Source organism: Schistocerca cancellata, chromosome 4, assembly GCF_023864275.1.
Source record: "Schistocerca cancellata isolate TAMUIC-IGC-003103 chromosome 4, iqSchCanc2.1, whole genome shotgun sequence".
Taxonomy (NCBI): domain Eukaryota; kingdom Metazoa; phylum Arthropoda; class Insecta; order Orthoptera; family Acrididae; genus Schistocerca; species Schistocerca cancellata.
The window spans coordinates 293,355,812-293,372,922 of NC_064629.1; the positions used below are offsets into that span (position 1 = coordinate 293,355,812).

A 17,111-nucleotide genomic window follows, 5' to 3' on the forward strand; every position below is an offset into this window, starting at 1 on the left:
TGCAAATATGGGAAAATCGCAAATATGGGAAAAACGCAAATATGGGAAAAACTCAAAATATGGGAAAAACACAAATATGGCAAAAACGCAAATATGGCAAAAACACAAATATGGGAAAAACGCAAATATGGTAAAAACGGAAAAATTAGAAAAACCGCAAATGTTGGAAAAACGCAAATGTTGGAAAAACGGAAATATTGGGAAAACGCAAAAATGGGAAAAACGTAAATATGGGAGAAGATAAACTTATGGCACAACTTGACAAGAGGAAAGAATCGGTTGGTAGGACAGTCTGAATAGACAAAAGTTCACGAAATATATGAGAAACGCAAATATGGCAAAAACGCAAATACGGCAGAAACACAAATACGGCAGAAACGCAAATACGGCAAAAACGCAAATACGGCAAAAACGCAAATACGGCAAAAACGCAAATACGACAAAAATGCAAATACGGCAGAAACGCATATACGGCAGAAACGCAAATACGGCAGAAACGCAAATACGGCAGAAACGCAAATATGGAAAAAAACGAAAAAGGCAAAAACGCAAAAAAGCGAAAACGCAAAAAAGGCAAAGACGCAAAAAAGGCAAAAACGAAAAAAAGGCAAAAAACCAAAAAAAGCAAAAACGCAATAAAGGCAAAACCGCAATAAAGGCAAAAACGCAAAAAAGGCAAAAACACAAAAAAGATAAAAACGCAAAAATGACAAAAACGCAAAAATGACAGAAACGCAAAAATGGCAAAAACGCAAAGATGGCAAAAACGCAAATAAGGCAAAAACGCAAATATGGCAAAGTCACAAATCTCGCAAAAACGTAAATATGGCAAAAACACAAATATGGAAAAAAAGCAAAAAAGGCAAAATCGCAAAAACGCAAAAGTGGCAAAAACGCAAAAAAGGCAAAAACACAAAAAAGGCAAAAACGCAAAAGTGGTAAAAACGCAATAATAGCAAAAACGCAAAAATGGCAAAAACGAAAAAATTGCAAAAACGCAATGAAGGCAAAAACGCAAAAAAGGAAAGAACGCAAAATGGCAAGAACGCAAAAAAGGCAAGAATGCAAAAAAGGCAAGAACGCAAAAATGACAAAAACGCAAAGATGGCGAAAACACAAATATGGCAAAAACACAAATAGGGCAAAAACACAAATTTGGCAAAAACGCAAATATGGAAAAAACGCAAATATGGCAAAAACAAAAATATGGCAAGTCACAAATATGGGAAAAACGCAAATATGGCAAAAACAAAAATATGGAAAAAAACGCAGATATCGGAAACACGCAGATATGGGAAAATGCACATATGGGAAAAACGCAGATATGGGAAAAACGCAGATATGGGAAAAACGCAGATATGGGAGAAATGCAGATATGGGAGAAACGCAGATATGGCAAGAACGCAGCTTTGGGAAAACCGAAATATGGAAAAACGCAAATATGGGAAAAATGCAAATATGGGAAAAACGCAAGTATGGGATTAACGCAAATATGGGAAAAACGCAAATTTGGGAGAGGATCAACTTGTATCACAACTTGGCAAGAGGCAAAAATCGGTTGGTAGGACATAATCTGAAGCATCAAAGGTTCACGAAATATTAGAGAAATGCAAATGTGGGAAAAACGCAAATGTGGGAAACGCAAATGATTGAAAAACGCAAACATGGCAAAAAAGCTAACATGGCAAAAACGCAAACATGGCAAAAACGCAAACATGGCAAAAACGAAAATATGGCAAAAACGAAATTATGGCAAAAACGAAATTATGGCAAGAACGAAATTATGGCAAAAACGAAATTATGGCAAAAACGAAATTATGGCAAAAACGAAAATATTGCATAAACGAAAATATGGCAAAAACGATAATATGGAAAAAACGAAAATATTACAAAAACGGAAATATGGCAAAAAAAAATATGGCAAAAACGAAAACATGGCAAGAACAAAAACATTGCAAAAACGAAAACATGGCAATATCGAAAATATGGCATAATCGAACATATGGCAAAACAAAATATGGCAAAAACGCAATATGCCACAAATGCAATATGGCAAAAACGCAATATGGCAAAAACGCAGTATGGCAAAAACACAAAAATGGCAAAAACTAAGATATCGGAAAAACGCGAATGTGGGAAAAACGCAGATATGGGAAAAACGCAAATATGGGAAAAACGAAGATATGGGAAAAACGCAAATATGGGAAAAACGCAGATATGGGAAACGCAGATATGGGAAAAACGCAGATATGGGAAAAACGCAGATATGGAAAAACGCAGATATGGGAAATACGCAAGTATTAGAGAAGATCAACTTGTGGCACAACATGGCAAGAGGCATGAATCTGATGGTGGGACATAATCTGAAGCATCATAGGTTCACGAAATATTAGAGAATCGCAAATGAGGGAAAGACGTAAACGAGGAAAGATGTAAACGAGGGAAAGACGTAAACGAAGGAAAGACGAAAACGATGGAAAGACGTAAACGATGGAAAGACGTAAACGAGGGAAAGACGTAAACGAGGGAAAGTCGTAAACGAGGGACAGACGTAAACGAGGGAAAGACGTAAACGAGGGAAAGTCGTAAACGACGGAAAGACGTAAACGAGGGAAAGAGGTAAACGAGGGAAAGACGTAAACCAGGGGAAGACGTAAACGAGGGAAAGACGTAAACGAGTGAAAGACGCAAATGAGGGAAAGACGCAAATGAGGGAAAGACGCAAATGTGGGAAAGACGCAAATGAGGGAAAGACGCAAATGAGGAAAAGAAGCGAATGAGGGAAAGACGCAAATGAGTGAAAGACGCAAATGAGGGAAAGACGCATATGAGGGAAAGACGCAAATTTGGGAAGGACGCAAATGTGGGAAGGACGCAAATGTGGGGAGGACGCAAATGTTGGGAAAGACGCAAATGTTGGGAAAGACGCATATGTTGGGAAAGACGCAAATGTTGGGAAAGACGTAAATGTTGGGAAAGACACAAGTGTTGGGAAAGACGCTAATGTTGGGAAAGACACAAATGTGGGAGAAGGTAAACCTTTGGCACAACTTGACAACAGGAAAGAATTGGTTGGTAGGACATAGTCTGAAACGTTAAAGGTTCACGAATTATATGAGAAAGGTAAATATGGCAAAAACCCAAGTATGGCAAAAACCCAAGCATGGCAAAAACCCAAGTATGGCAAAAACACAAGTATGGCAAAAACCCAAGTATGGCAAATACCCAAGTATGGCAAAAACCCAAGAATGGCAAAAACCCAAGAATGGCAAAAATGCAAATATGGCAAAAACGAAAATATGGCAAAAACGAAAATATGGCAAAAACGAAAATATGGCAAAAACGAAAATATGGCAAAAACGGAAATAAGGCAAAAACGGAAAATGGCAAAAACGGAAATATGGCAAAGACGCAAATATGGCAGAAACACAATTATGGCAGAAATGCAAATATGGCAAAGACGCAAATATGACAGAAACGCAAATATGGCAAAAACGCAAATACGGCAAAAACACAAATATGGCAAATCGCAAATATGACAAATCGCAAATATGGGAAAAACGCAAATATGCGAAAAAATATGGCAAAACCGGAAATATTGGAAAAACGCAAATATGGGAAAACGCCAATTTGGGAAAAATGCAAATATGGGAGAAGATAAACTTGTGGTACAACTTGACAAGAGGAAAGAATCGGTTGGTAGGACATTGTCTGAATAGTCAAAGGTTCACGAAATATATGAGAAACGCAAATTTGGGAAAAACGCAAATATGGGAAAAACGCAAATATGGCAAACCCGCAAATATGGCAGAGACACAAATATGATAAAGACAGAAATATGGCAAAGTCACAAATATGGCAAAGAGGCAAATATGGGAAAGACGCAAATATGGGAAAAACGCAAATATGGGAAAAACGCAAATATGGGAAAAACGCAAATATGGGAAAAACGCAAATATGGGAAAAACCAAATATGGGGAAAAACGCAAATATGGGAAAAACGCAAATATCGGAAATATGCAAATATCGGAAAACGCAAATATGGAAAAACGCAAATATGGCAAAAACGGAAATATGAAAGAAATGGAAATATGGCAAAAATAGAAATATGGCAAAAACTAAAAAATGGCAAAAACGGAAATATGGCAAATACGGAAATAAGGCAAAATCGGAAATATGGCAAAAACGGAAATATGGTAAAGACGCAAATATGGCAGATACGCGAATATGGCAGAAATGCAAATATGGCGAAAACGCAAATATGGCAGTAACGAAAATATGGCAAAAACCCAAATATGGCAAATCGCAAATATGACAAATCGCAAATATGGGAAAAAAATATGGCAAAACCGCAATATTTGGAAAAACGCAAATATGGCAAAAATGCAAATATGACAAAAACGCAAATATAGCAATAACGCAAATATGGCAAAGACACAAATATGGCAAAGACACAAATATGGCAAAGACATAAATATGGCAAAGATGCAAATATGGGAAAGACGCAAATATGGGATAAACACAAATATGGGAAAAACGCAAATATGGGGAAAACGCAAATATGGGAAAAACACAAAAATGGGAAAAACCAAATATGGGAAAAACGCAAATAGGGGAAAGACGCAAATATGGGAAAAACGCAAATATGGGGAAAACGCAAATATGGGAAAAACGCAAATAGGGGAGAAACGCAGATATGGGAAAAACGCAAATATGGGAAACACGCAGATATGGGAAAAACGCAAATATGGGATAAACATAATATGGGAAAAACGCAGATATGGGAAAAACGCAGATATGGGAAAAACGCAGATATGGGAAAAACGCAGATATGGGAAAAACGCAAATGTGGAAAAAACGCAAATATGGGAAAAACGCAAATATGGGAAAAATGCAAATATGGGAAAAACACAAATAAGGGAAGAGCGCAAATATGGGAAAAATGCAAATATGGGAAAAACGCAAATATGGGAGAACGCAAATATGGGAAAAACGTAGATATGGGAAAATGCAGATATGGGAAAGACTCAGATATGGGAAAGACACATATATTGGAAAAACGCACACATGGGAAAATTGCAAATATTGGAAAATTGCAAATATGGGAAAAACGCAATTATGGGAGACGATCAACTTGTGGCACAACTTGGCAAGAGGCAAGAATCGTTTGGTAGGACATAATCCGAAGCGTCATAGGTTCACGAAATATTAGACAATCGCAAATGTGAGAAAGACGCAAACATGGGAAAGACGCAAACATGGGAAAGACGCAAACATGGGAAAACGCAAACATGGGAAAAACGCAAATATGGGAAAAACGCAAACATGGGAAAAACGCAAATATGGGAAAAACCAAATATGGGGAAAAACGCAAATATGGGAAAAACGCAAATATCGGAAATACGCAAATATCGGAAAATGCAAAAATGGGATAAACGCAAATATGGGAAAAACGCAAATATGGGAAAAACCAAATATGGGGAAAAACGCAGATATGGAAAAACGCAAATATCGGAAATATGCAAATATCGGAATACGCAAATATGGCAAAAACGGAAATATGAAAAAAACGGAAATATGGCAAAAATAGAAATATGGCAAAAACGAAAAAATGGCAAAAACGGAAATATGGCAAAAACGGAAATAAGGCAAAATCGGAAATATGGCAAAAACGGAAATATGGCAAAGACGCAAATATGGCAGATACACGAATATGGCAGAATTGCAAATATGGCGAAAACGCAAATATGGCAGTAATGAAAATATGGCAAAAACCCAAATATGGCAAATCGCAAATATGACAAATCGCAAATATGGGAAAACCGCAAAAATGGGAAAAAAATATGGCAAAACCGCAATGTTTGGAAAAACGCAAATATGGAAAAAATGCAAATATGACAAAAACGCAAATATAGCAAAAACGCAAATATGGGAAAGACACAAATATGGCAAAGACACAAATATGGCAAAGACATAAATATGGCAAAGATGCAAATATGGGAAAGACGCAAATATGGGATAAACACAAATATGGGAAAAACGCAAATATGGGGAAAACGCAAATATGGGAAAAACGCAAATATGGGCGGAACGCAGATATGGGAAAAACGCAAATATGGGAAACACGCAGATATGGGAAAAACGCAAATATGGGATAAACATAATATGGGAAAAACGCAGATATGGGAAAAGCGCAGATATGGGAAAAACGCAGATATGGGAAAAACGCAGATATGGGAAAAACGCAAATGTGGAAAAAACGCAAATATGGGAAAAACGCAAATATGGGAAAACGCAAATATGGGAGAGGATCAACTTGTGGCACAACTTGGCAAGAGGCAAGAATCGTTTGGTAGGACATAATCCGAAGCATCATAGGTTCACGAAATATTAGACAATCGCAAATGTGAGAAAGACGCAAACATGGGAAAGACGCAAACATGGGAAAGACGCAAACATGGGAAAGACGCAAACATGGGAAAACGCAAACATGGGAAAAACGCAAGTATGGGAAAAACGCAAATATCGGAAACACGCAAATATCGGAAAACGCAAAAATGGGATAAACGCAAATATGGGAAAAACGCAAATATGGCAAAGACGCAAATATCGGCAAACGCAAAAATGGGATAAACGCAAATACGGGAAAAACGCAAATATGGGAAAAACGCAAATATGGGAAAAATGCAAATATGGGAGAAGATAAACTTGTGGTACAACTTGACAAGAGGAATGGATCAGTTGGTAGGACATAGTCTGAATAGTCAAAGGTTCACGAAATATATGAGAAACGCAAATATGGGAAAACTCAAATATGGGAAAGACGCAAATATGGGAAAAACCAAAATATGGGAAAAACGCAAACATGGGAAAAATGCAAATATGGGAAAAACGCAAATATGGGAAAACGCAAATATGGGAGAGGATCAACTTGTATCACAACTTGGCAAGAGGCAAAAATCGGTTGGTAGGACATAATCTGAAGCATCAAAGGTTCACGAAATATTAGAGAAATGCAAATGTGGGAAAGACGCAAATGTGTGAAACGCAAATGTTTGAAAAACGCAAACATGGCAAAATCGCTAACATGGCAAAAACGCAAACATGGCGAAAACGCAAACATGGCAAAAACGAAAATATCGCAAAAACGAAATTATGGGAAAAACGAAATTATGGCAAGAACGAAATTATGGCGAAAACGAAATTATGGCAAAAACGAAATTATGGCAAAAACGAAAATATTGAATAAACGAAAACATGGCAAAAACGAAAATATGGAAAAAAAGAAAATATTACAAAAACGAAAATATGGCAAAAACAAAAATATGGCAAAAACGAAAACATGGCAAGAACAAAAACATTGCAAAAAAGAAAACATGGCAATATCGAAAATATGGCATAATCGAACATATGGCAAAACAAAATATGGCAAAAACGCAATATGCCACAAATGCAATATGGCAAAAACGCAATATTGCAAAAACGCAGTATGGCACAAACACAAAAATGGCAAAAACTAAGATATCGGAAAAACGCGAATGTGGGAAAAACGCAGATATGGGAAAAACGAAACATATGGGAAAAACGAAGATATGGGAAAAACGCAAATATGGGAAAAACGCGGATATGGGAAAAACGCAGATATGGGAAAAACGCAGATATGGGAAAAACGCAGATATGGGAAATACGCAAGTATGGGAGAAGATCAACTTGTGGCACAACATGGCAAGAGGCATGAATCTGTTGGTGGGACATAATCTGAAGCATCATAGGTTCACGAAATATTAGAGAATCGCAAACGAGGGAAAGAGTAAACGAGGTAAAGGCGTAAACGATGGAAAGAGGTAAACGATGGAAAGACGTAAACGATGCAAAGACGTAAACGAGGGAAAGACGTAAACGGGGGAAAGACGTAAACGAGGGAAAGTCGTAAACGAGGGAAAGACGTAAACGAGGGAAAGTCGTAAACGACGGAAAGACGTAAACGAGGGAAAGAGGTAAACGAGGGAAAGACGTAAACGAGGGAAAGACGTAAACGAGGGAAAGACGTAAACGAGTGAAACACGCAAATGAGGGAAAGACGCAAATGAGGGAAAGACGCAAATGTGGGAAAGACGCAAATGAGGGAAAGACGCAAATGAGGGAAAGAAGCGAATGAGGGAAAGACGCAAATGAGTGAAAGACGCAAATGAGGGAAAGACGCAAAAGAGGGAAAGACGCAAATTTGGGAAGGACGCAAATGTGGGAAGGACGCAAATGTTGGGAAAGACGCAAATGTTGGGAAAGACGCATATGTTGGGAAAGACGCAAATGTTGGGAAAGACGTAAATGTTGGGAAAGACACAAGTGTTGGGAAAGACGCTAATGTTGGGAAAGACACAAATGTGGGAGAAGATAAACCTTTGGCACAACATGACAACAGGAAAGAATTGGTTGGTAGAACATAGTCTGAAACGTTAAAGGTTCACGAATTATATGCGAAAGGTAAATAAGGCAAAAACCCAAGTATGGCAAAAACCCAAGTATGGCAAAAACCCAAGTCTGGCAAAAACCCAAGTATGGCAAAAACCCAAGTATGGCAAAAACCAAAGTATGGCAAAAACCCAAGAATGGTAAAAATGCAAATATGGCAAAAACGCAAATATGGCAAAAACACAAATATGGCAAAAACGGAAATATGAAAAAAACGGAAATATGGCAAAAACGGAAATATGGCAAAAACGAAAATATGGCAAAAACGAAAATATGTCAAAAACGAAAATATGGCAAACACGGAAATAAGGCAAAAACGGAAAATGGCAAAAACGGAAATATGGCAAAGACGCAAATATGGCAGAAACACAAATATGGCAGAAACGCAAATATGGCAAAAACCCAAATATGACAGAAACGCAAATATGGGAAAAACGCAACCATGCGAAAAAGTATGGCAAAACCGGAAATATTGGAAAAACGCAAATATGGGAAAAACGCAGATATGGGAAAAACGCAAATATGGGAAAAACATAATATGGGAAAAACGCAGATATCGGAAAATCGCAGATATGGGAAAAACGCAGATATGGGAAAAACGCAAATATGAAAAAAACGCAAATATGGGAAAAACGCAAATATGGGAAAATTGCAAATATGGGAAAAACGCAAATAAGGGATAAGCGCAAATATGGGTAAAATGCAAATATGGGAAAAACGCAAATATGGGAAGAACGCAAATATGGGAAAAATGCAGATATGGGAAAATGCAGATATGGGAAAGACTCAGATATGGGAAAGACACATATATTGGAAAAACGCACACATGGGAAAATTGCAAATATGGGAAAATTGCAAATATGGGAAAAACGCAAATATGGGAAAAACGCAAATATGGGAAAAACGCAAACATGGGGAAAATGCAAACATGGGGAAACGCAAACATGGGAAAAACGCAAACATGGGAAAAACGCAAACATGCGAAAAACGCAAATATGGGAAAAACCAAATATGGGGAAAAACGCAAATATGGGAAAAACGCAAATATCGGAAATACGCAAATATCGGAAAACGCTAAAATGGGATAAACGCAAATATGGGAAAAACGCAAATGTGGCAAAGACGCAAATGTCGGAAAACGCAAAAATGGGATAAACGCAAATATGGGAAAAACGCAAATATGGGAAAAACGCAAATATGGGAAAAATGCAAATATGGGAGAAGATAAACTTGTGGTACAACTTGACAAGAGGAATGGATCAGTTGGTAGGACATAGTCTGAATAGTCAATGGCTCACGAAATATATGAGAAACGCAAAGATGGGAAAACTCAAAAATGGGAAAGACGCAAATATAGGAAAAACGCAAATATGGGAAAAACGCAAATATGGGAAAAACGCAAATATGGGAAAAACCCAAATATGGGAAAAACGCAAATAGGGCAAAAACGCAATTATGTCAAAGACGCAAATATGGCAAAAACGCAAATATGGCAAAAACGGAAATATGAAAAAAACGGAAATATGGCAAAAACGGAAATATGGCAAAATCGAAAATATGGCAAAAACGAAAAAATGGCAAAAACGGAAATATGGCAAAAACGGAAATATGGCAAAGACGCAAATATGGCAGAAACGCAAATATGGCAGAAATGCAAATATGGCGAAAACGCAAATATGGCAATAATGCAAATATGGCAAAAACGCAAATATGGCAAATCGCAAATATGACAAATCGCAAATATGGGAAAACCGCAAATATGGGAAAAAAAGATGGCAAAACCGCAATATTTGGAAAAACGCAATTATGGCAAAAATGCAAATATGACAAAAACGAAAATATAGCAAAAATGCAATTATGGCAAAGGCACAAATATGGAAAAGACACAAATATGGCAAAGACATAAATATGGCAAAAATGCAAATATGGGAAAGACACAAATATGGGATAAACGCAAATATGGGAAAAACGCAAATATGGGAAAAACGCAAATACGGGAAAAACGCAAATATGGGAAAACTCAAATAAGGGAAAAACACAAATGTGGGAAAAACCAAATATGGGAAAAACGCAAATATGGGAAAGACCCAAATATGGGAAAAACGCAAATATGGGAAAAACGCAAATATGGGAGAAACGCAGATATGGAAAAAACGCAAATATGGGAAAAACATAACATGGGAAAAACGCAGATATGGGAAAAACGCAGATATGGGAAAAACGCAAATATGGAAAAAACGCAAATATGGGAAAAACGCAAATATGGGAAAAATGCAAATATGGGAAAAACGCAAATAAAGGAAGAGCGCAAATATGGGAAAAATCCAAATATGGGAAAAACGCAAATATGGGAAGAACGCAAATATGGGAAAAACGCAGATATGGGAAAACGCAGATATGGGAAAGACTCAGATATGGTTAAGACACATAAATTGGAATAACGCACACATGGGAACATTGCAAATATGGGAAAATTGCAAATATGGGAAAAACGCAAATATGGGAAAATTGCAAATATGGGAGAAGATCAACTTGTGGCACAACTTGGCAAGAGGCAAGAATCGTTTGGTAGGACATAATCCGAAGCATCATACGTTCACGAAATATTAGACAATCGCAAATGTGAGAAAGACGCAAACATGGGAAAGACGCAAACATGGGAAAGACGCAAACATGGGAAAGACGCAAACATGGGAAAGACGCAAACATGGGAAAAACGCAAGCATGGGAAAAACGCAAATATGGGAAAAACGCAAATATTGGAAAAACGCAAACATGGGAAAAACGCAAACATGGGGAAAACGCAAACATGGGAAAAACGCAAACATGGGAAAAACGCAAACATGGGAAAAACGCAAACATGGGAAAAACGCAAACATGGGAAAAACGCAAACATAGGAAAAACGCAAACATGGGAAAAACGCAAACCTGGGAAAAACGCAAACAGGGGAAAAACGCATATACGGGAAAAACGCAAACAGGGGAAAAACTCACATATGGGAAAAACGCACATTCGGCAAAAAACGCATATGTGGGAAATACGCATGCCGCTACGGTCACAGGTTCGAATCCTGCCTGGAGCATGGATGTGTGTGATGTCATTAGGTTAGTTAGGTTTAATTAGTTCTAAGTTCTAAGCGACTGATGACCTCAAAAGTTAAGTCACATAGTGCTCAGAGCCGTTTGAACCGTTTTTGGAAAACGCACATGTGGGAAAAACGCACATGCGGAAAAAACGCACATGCGGTAAAAACGCACATACGGGGAAAACGCACATACGGGGAAAACGCTGATATGGGAAAAACGCAAATATGGGAAAAACGCAAATATGGAATAAATTCAAATATGGGATAAACGCACATATGGGGTAATCGCAAATATGGGAAAAACGCTAATATGGGAAAAACGCAGGTAGGGGAAAAACGCAAATATGGGAAAAACGCAGGTAGGGGAAAAACGCAAATATGGGAAAAACGCAAATATTTGAAAAACGCAAATATGGGAAAAACGCAAATATTTGAAAAACGCCAATATGGGAAAAACGTAAATCTGAGAAAATCGCAAAAAGGAAAAACGAAAATTTGGGAGAAGATCAATTTGCATCACAACTTGCCAAGAGGCAAAAATAGGTTGGTAGGACATAATCAGAAGCATTGAAGGTTCACGTAATATTAGAGAAACGCAAATATGGGAAAGATGCAATTATTGGGAAAGACGCAATTATTGGGAAAGATGCAATTATGGGGAAAGACGCAAATATGGGGAAAGACGCAAATATGGGGAAAGACGCAAATATGGGAAAAACGCAAATATGGGAAAAACGCAAATAAGGCAAAAACGGAAAAATGGCAAAAACGCAAATATGGCAAAAACGCAAATATGGCAAAAATGCAAATATGGCACAAATGCAAATATGGCAAAAACGCAAGTACAGCAACAACGCAAATATGGCAAAAACGTAAATATGGCAAAAACGGAAATATGACAATACGCAAATACGGCAAAAACGCAAATTTGGCAAAAATGCAAATTTCGCAAAAACGCAAATATGGCAATGTCGCAAATATGGCAAAAACGCAAATATGGCAAAAACGCAAATATGGCAAAAACGCAGTTATGGCAAAAACGCAGATATGGCAAAATCGCAAATATGGGATGAACACAAATATGGGATAAATGCAAATATGGGATAAACGCAAATATGGGATAAACGCAAATATGGGATAAACGCTAATATGGGAAAATCGCAAATATAGGAAAAACGCAAATATGGGAAAAACGCAAATATGGGAAAAACGCAAATATGGGAAAATCGCAAATTTAGGAAAAATGCAAATATGGGAAAATCGCAGATATGGGAAAAACGCAATTATGGGAAAAACGCAAGTATGGGAAAATCGCAAGTATGGGAAAAACGCAAGTATGGGATAAACGCAAATATGGGAAGACACAGATATGGGAAATATCGTTAAACGTTCACGAATTAAATGAGAAAGGTAAGTATGGCAAAAACCCAAGTATGGCAAAAACCTAAGTATGGCAAAAACCCAAGGATGGCAAAAACCCAAGTATGGCAAAAACCCAAGTATGGCAAAAACAAAAGTATGGTAAAAACCCAAGTATGGCAAAAACCCAAGTGTGGCAAAAACGCAAGTATGGCAAAAACCCAAGTTTGGCAGAAACCCAAGTATGGCAAAAACCCAAGTATGACAAAAATCCAAGTATGGCAAAAACCCTAGTAAGGCAAATACATAAGTATGGCAAAAACCCAACTATGGCAAAAATCCAAGTATGGCACAAAATCAAACATGGCACAAAAGCAAATATGGCAAAAACGCAAATATGGCAAAAACGCAAATATGGCAAAAACGCAAATATGGCAAAAACTCAAATATGGCAAAATCGCAAATATGGGATAAACGCAAATATGGGATAAACGCAAATATGGGATAAACGCAAAAATGGGATAAACGCAAATATGGAATAAACGCAAATATGTGATAAACGCAAATATGGGATAAACACAAACATGGGATAAACGCAAACATGGGATAAACACAAATATGAGATAAACGCAAATATGGGATAAACGCAAATGTGGGATAAACGCTAATATGGGATAAACACAAATATGGGATAAACTCAAATATGGGATAAACGCAAATATGGGATAAACGCAAATATGGCAAAAACGCAAGTATGGGAAAAACGCAAGTATGGGAAAAACGCAAGTATGGGAAAAACGCAAGTATGGGAAAAACGCAATTATGGGAAAAACGCAATTATGGGAAAAACGCAAGTATGGGAAAATCGCAAGTATGGGAAAAACGCAAGTATGGGATAAACGCAAATATGGGATAAACGCAAAAATGGGATAAACGCAAATATGGGATAAACGCAAGTATGGGAAAAACGCAAATATGGGAAAAACGCAAATATGGGAAAATCGCAGATGTGGGAAAACGCAGACATGGGAAAAACGCAGATATGCGAAATACGCATATGTGGGAAAGACGCAGATATGGGAAAGACACAGATATGGGAAAAACGCACATATGGGAAAATTGCAAATATGGGAGGAGATAAACTTGTGGTACAACTTGACAAGAGGAAAGAATCGGTTGGTAGGACAGTCTAAATAGTCAAAAGTTCACGAAATATATGAGAAACGCAAATATGACAAAAACACAAATACGGCAGAAACGCAAATACGGCAGAAACGCAAATACGGCAGAAACGCAAATATGTCAACAACGCAAATACGGCAAAAACGCAAATACGGCAAAACCGCAAATACGGCAGAAACGCAAATACGGCACAAACACAAATACGGCACAAACGCAAATACGGCAGAAACGCAAATACGGCACAAACGCAAATACGGCAGAAACGCAAATACGGCAGGAATGCAAATACGGCAGAAACGCAAATATGGAAAAAACGAAAAAGGCAAAAACGCAAAAAAAGGAAAAACCCAAAAAAGGCAAAAACGCAAAAACGCAAAAAAGGCAAAAACGCAAAAAAGGCAAAAACGCAAAAAGGCAAAAACGCAAAAAAGACAAAAATGCAAAAAAGACAAAAACGCAAAAAAGACAAAAACCCAAAAATGACAAAAACGCAAAAAAGGCAAAAAAGTAAAAATGGCAAAAACGCAAAAATGGCAAAAACGCAAAGATAGCAAAATCACAAATATGGCAAAAACGCAAGTATGGCAAAATCACAAATCTGGCAAAAACGCAAATATGGCAAAAACGCAAAAAAGGCAAAAACGCAAAAGTGGCAAAAATGCAAAAAAAGGCAAAAACGCAAAAAATGCAAAAACGCAAAAATGGCAAAAACGCAAAGTGGCAAAAACGTAAAAATGGCAAAAACGCAGATATGGCAGAAACGCAAATATGGAAAACACGAAAAAGGCAAAAACACAAAAAGGCAAAAACGCAAAAAAGGCAAAAACGCAAAATGGTAAAAACGCAAAATGCCAAAAACGCAAAAAAGGGAAAAACGCAAAAAAGGCAAGAACGCAAAATACGCAAGAACGCAAAAAAGGCAAGAATGTAAAAAAGGCAAGAACGCAAAAAGGCAAGAACGCGAAAATGACAAAAACGCAAAGATGGCGATAACACGACTATGGCAAAAACACAAATATGGCAAAAACGCAAATATGGCAAAAACGCAAATATGGCAAAAACACAAATATGGAAAAAACGCAGATATCGGAAACACGCAGATATGGGAAAACGCACATATGGGAAAAACGCTGATATCGGAAAAACGCAGATATGGGAGAAATGCAGATATGGGAGAAACGCAGATATGGGGGAAACGCAGATATGGGAAAAACGCAGATATGGGAAGAACGCAGCTTTGGGAAAAAACGCAAATATGGAAAAACGGAAATATGGGAAAAAATGCAAATATGGGAAAAACGCAAATATGGGAATAACGCAAATTTGGGAAAACGCAAATTTGGGAGACGATCAACTTGTGGCACAACATGGCAAGAGGCATGAATCGGTTGATGGGATAATCTGAAGCATAATAGGCTCACGAAATATTAGAGAATCGCAAATGAGGGAAAGACGTAAACGAGGGAAAGACGCAAACGAGGGAAAGACGTAAACGAGGGAAAGACGTAAACTAGGGAAAGACGTAAACGAGGGAAAGACGTAAACGAGGGAAAGACGTAAACGAGGGAAAGACGTAAACGAGGGAAAGACGTAAACGAGGGAAAGACGTAAACGAGGGAATGACGTAAACGAGCGAAAGACGTAAACGAGGGAAAGACGTAAACGAGGGAAAGACGTAAACGAGGGAAAGACGTAAACGAGGGAAAGACGTAAACGAGTGAAAGATGCAAATGAGGGAAAGACGCAAATAGGGAAAGACGCAAATGAGGGAAAGACGCAAATGAGGCAGAAGATAAACCTCTGGCACAACTTGACAACAGGAAAGAATTGGTTGGTAGGACATAGTCTGTATAGTCATAGGTTCACGAAATATATGAGAAACACAAATATGGGAAAAACGCAAATATGGGAAAAACGCAAATATAGGAAAAAAGCAAATATGGGAAAAACGCAAATATGGCAAAATCGCAAATATGGCAAAAACGAAAATATGGCAAAACGCAAATATGGGAAGAATGCAAATATGGGAAAAACGCAAATATAGGAAAAACCCAAATATGGGAAAAACCAAAATATGGCAAAAACGCAAATATGGCAAAAACGCAAATATGGCCAAATATGAGAAAAACGCAAATATGGGAAAAAAGCAAATATGGGAAAAACCAAAATATGGAAAAAACCAAAATATGGAAAAAACGCAAACATGGCAAAAACGCAACTATGGCAAAAACGAAAATATGGCAAAACGCAAATATGGGAAGAATGCAAATATGGGAGAAACGAAAAAAAAATTTAGGAAAAACCCAAAAATGGGAAAAACCAAAATATGGCAAAAACGCAAATATGGCAAAAACGCAAATATGAACAATTATGAGAAAAACGCAAATATGGGAAAAACGCAAATATGGTTAAAACGCAAATATGGGAAAAACCAAAATATGGGAAAAACCAAAATATGGAAAAAACCAAAATATGGAAAAAACGCAAACATGGCAAAAACGCAAATATGGCAAAAACGCAAATATGGCAAAAACGGAAATATGGCAAAAACGCAAATATGGCAAAAACGCAAATATGGCAAAAGCGCAAATATGGCAAAAACGCAAATATGGGAAAAACGCAAAAATGGGAAAAACGCAAGTATGGGAAAAACTCAAATATGAGAAAAACTCAAATATAAGGAAAGGGCAAATATGGGAAAAATGCAAATGTGGGAATAACGCAAATATGGGAAAAACGCAAATATGCCAAAAACGCAAATATGGCAAAAACACAAATATGGGAAAATCGCAAATATGGCAAAAACGCAACTATGGCAAAATCGCAACTATGGCAAAAAACGCAACAATGGAAAAAAACGCAAATATGGCAAAAACGCAAATATGGCAAAAACGCAAATATGGGAAAAACGCAAATATGGGAAAAACACAATTACGGGAAAAACGCACTTACGGGAAAAACGCAAATCTGTGAAAAACGCAAATATGGGAAAACGTAAATATGGGAAAGACG

The 17,111-nt window shown here is 37.5% G+C and overlaps 5 protein-coding genes across 5 annotated transcripts; all 5 read left to right on the top strand.

The window, feature by feature from the left end:
• Positions 1 to 334: 334 nt before the first annotated feature.
• LOC126184133 (uncharacterized) lies at positions 335 to 727 on the top strand. Its single transcript, XM_049926500.1, has one exon. The coding sequence runs from the start codon at positions 335 to 337 to the stop codon at positions 725 to 727; it is 393 nt and encodes a 130-aa protein (XP_049782457.1).
• A 3,698-nt stretch (positions 728 to 4,425) lies between these two features.
• Positions 4,426 to 4,998, top strand: LOC126184134 (LWamide neuropeptides-like). The gene has a single exon (XM_049926501.1). It carries the CDS (start codon positions 4,426 to 4,428, stop codon positions 4,996 to 4,998), a length of 573 nt encoding a protein of 190 aa, XP_049782458.1.
• Positions 4,999 to 10,346: 5,348 nt separating this feature from the next.
• On the top strand, positions 10,347 to 10,913 carry LOC126184135 (uncharacterized). Its single transcript, XM_049926502.1, has one exon. It carries the CDS (start codon positions 10,347 to 10,349, stop codon positions 10,911 to 10,913), a length of 567 nt encoding a protein of 188 aa, XP_049782459.1.
• A 3,235-nt stretch (positions 10,914 to 14,148) lies between these two features.
• LOC126184136 (uncharacterized) lies at positions 14,149 to 14,610 on the top strand. Its single transcript, XM_049926504.1, has one exon. It carries the CDS (start codon positions 14,149 to 14,151, stop codon positions 14,608 to 14,610), a length of 462 nt encoding a protein of 153 aa, XP_049782461.1.
• A 1,462-nt stretch (positions 14,611 to 16,072) lies between these two features.
• Positions 16,073 to 17,097, top strand: LOC126184137 (LWamide neuropeptides-like). The gene is made up of 2 exons (XM_049926505.1): positions 16,073 to 16,739; positions 16,781 to 17,097. Exons 1-2 carry the CDS (start codon positions 16,073 to 16,075, stop codon positions 17,095 to 17,097), a joined length of 984 nt encoding a protein of 327 aa, XP_049782462.1.
• The last annotated feature ends 14 nt before the right edge of the window (positions 17,098 to 17,111 follow it).

Coding starts and splice junctions, on each gene's coding strand:
- LOC126184133 (XM_049926500.1), top strand. CDS start 335: ATGGCAAAAACGCAAATACGGCAGAAACACAAATACGGCAGAAACGCA.
- LOC126184134 (XM_049926501.1), top strand. CDS start 4,426: ATGGCAAAGACACAAATATGGCAAAGACACAAATATGGCAAAGACATA.
- LOC126184135 (XM_049926502.1), top strand. CDS start 10,347: ATGGAAAAGACACAAATATGGCAAAGACATAAATATGGCAAAAATGCA.
- LOC126184136 (XM_049926504.1), top strand. CDS start 14,149: ATGACAAAAACACAAATACGGCAGAAACGCAAATACGGCAGAAACGCA.
- LOC126184137 (XM_049926505.1), top strand. CDS start 16,073: ATGGCAAAAACGAAAATATGGCAAAACGCAAATATGGGAAGAATGCAA. Junction 16,740..16,780: donor CAAAAATGGGAAAAACGCAA/GTATGGGAAAAA, acceptor CTCAAATATAAG/GAAAGGGCAAATATGGGAAA.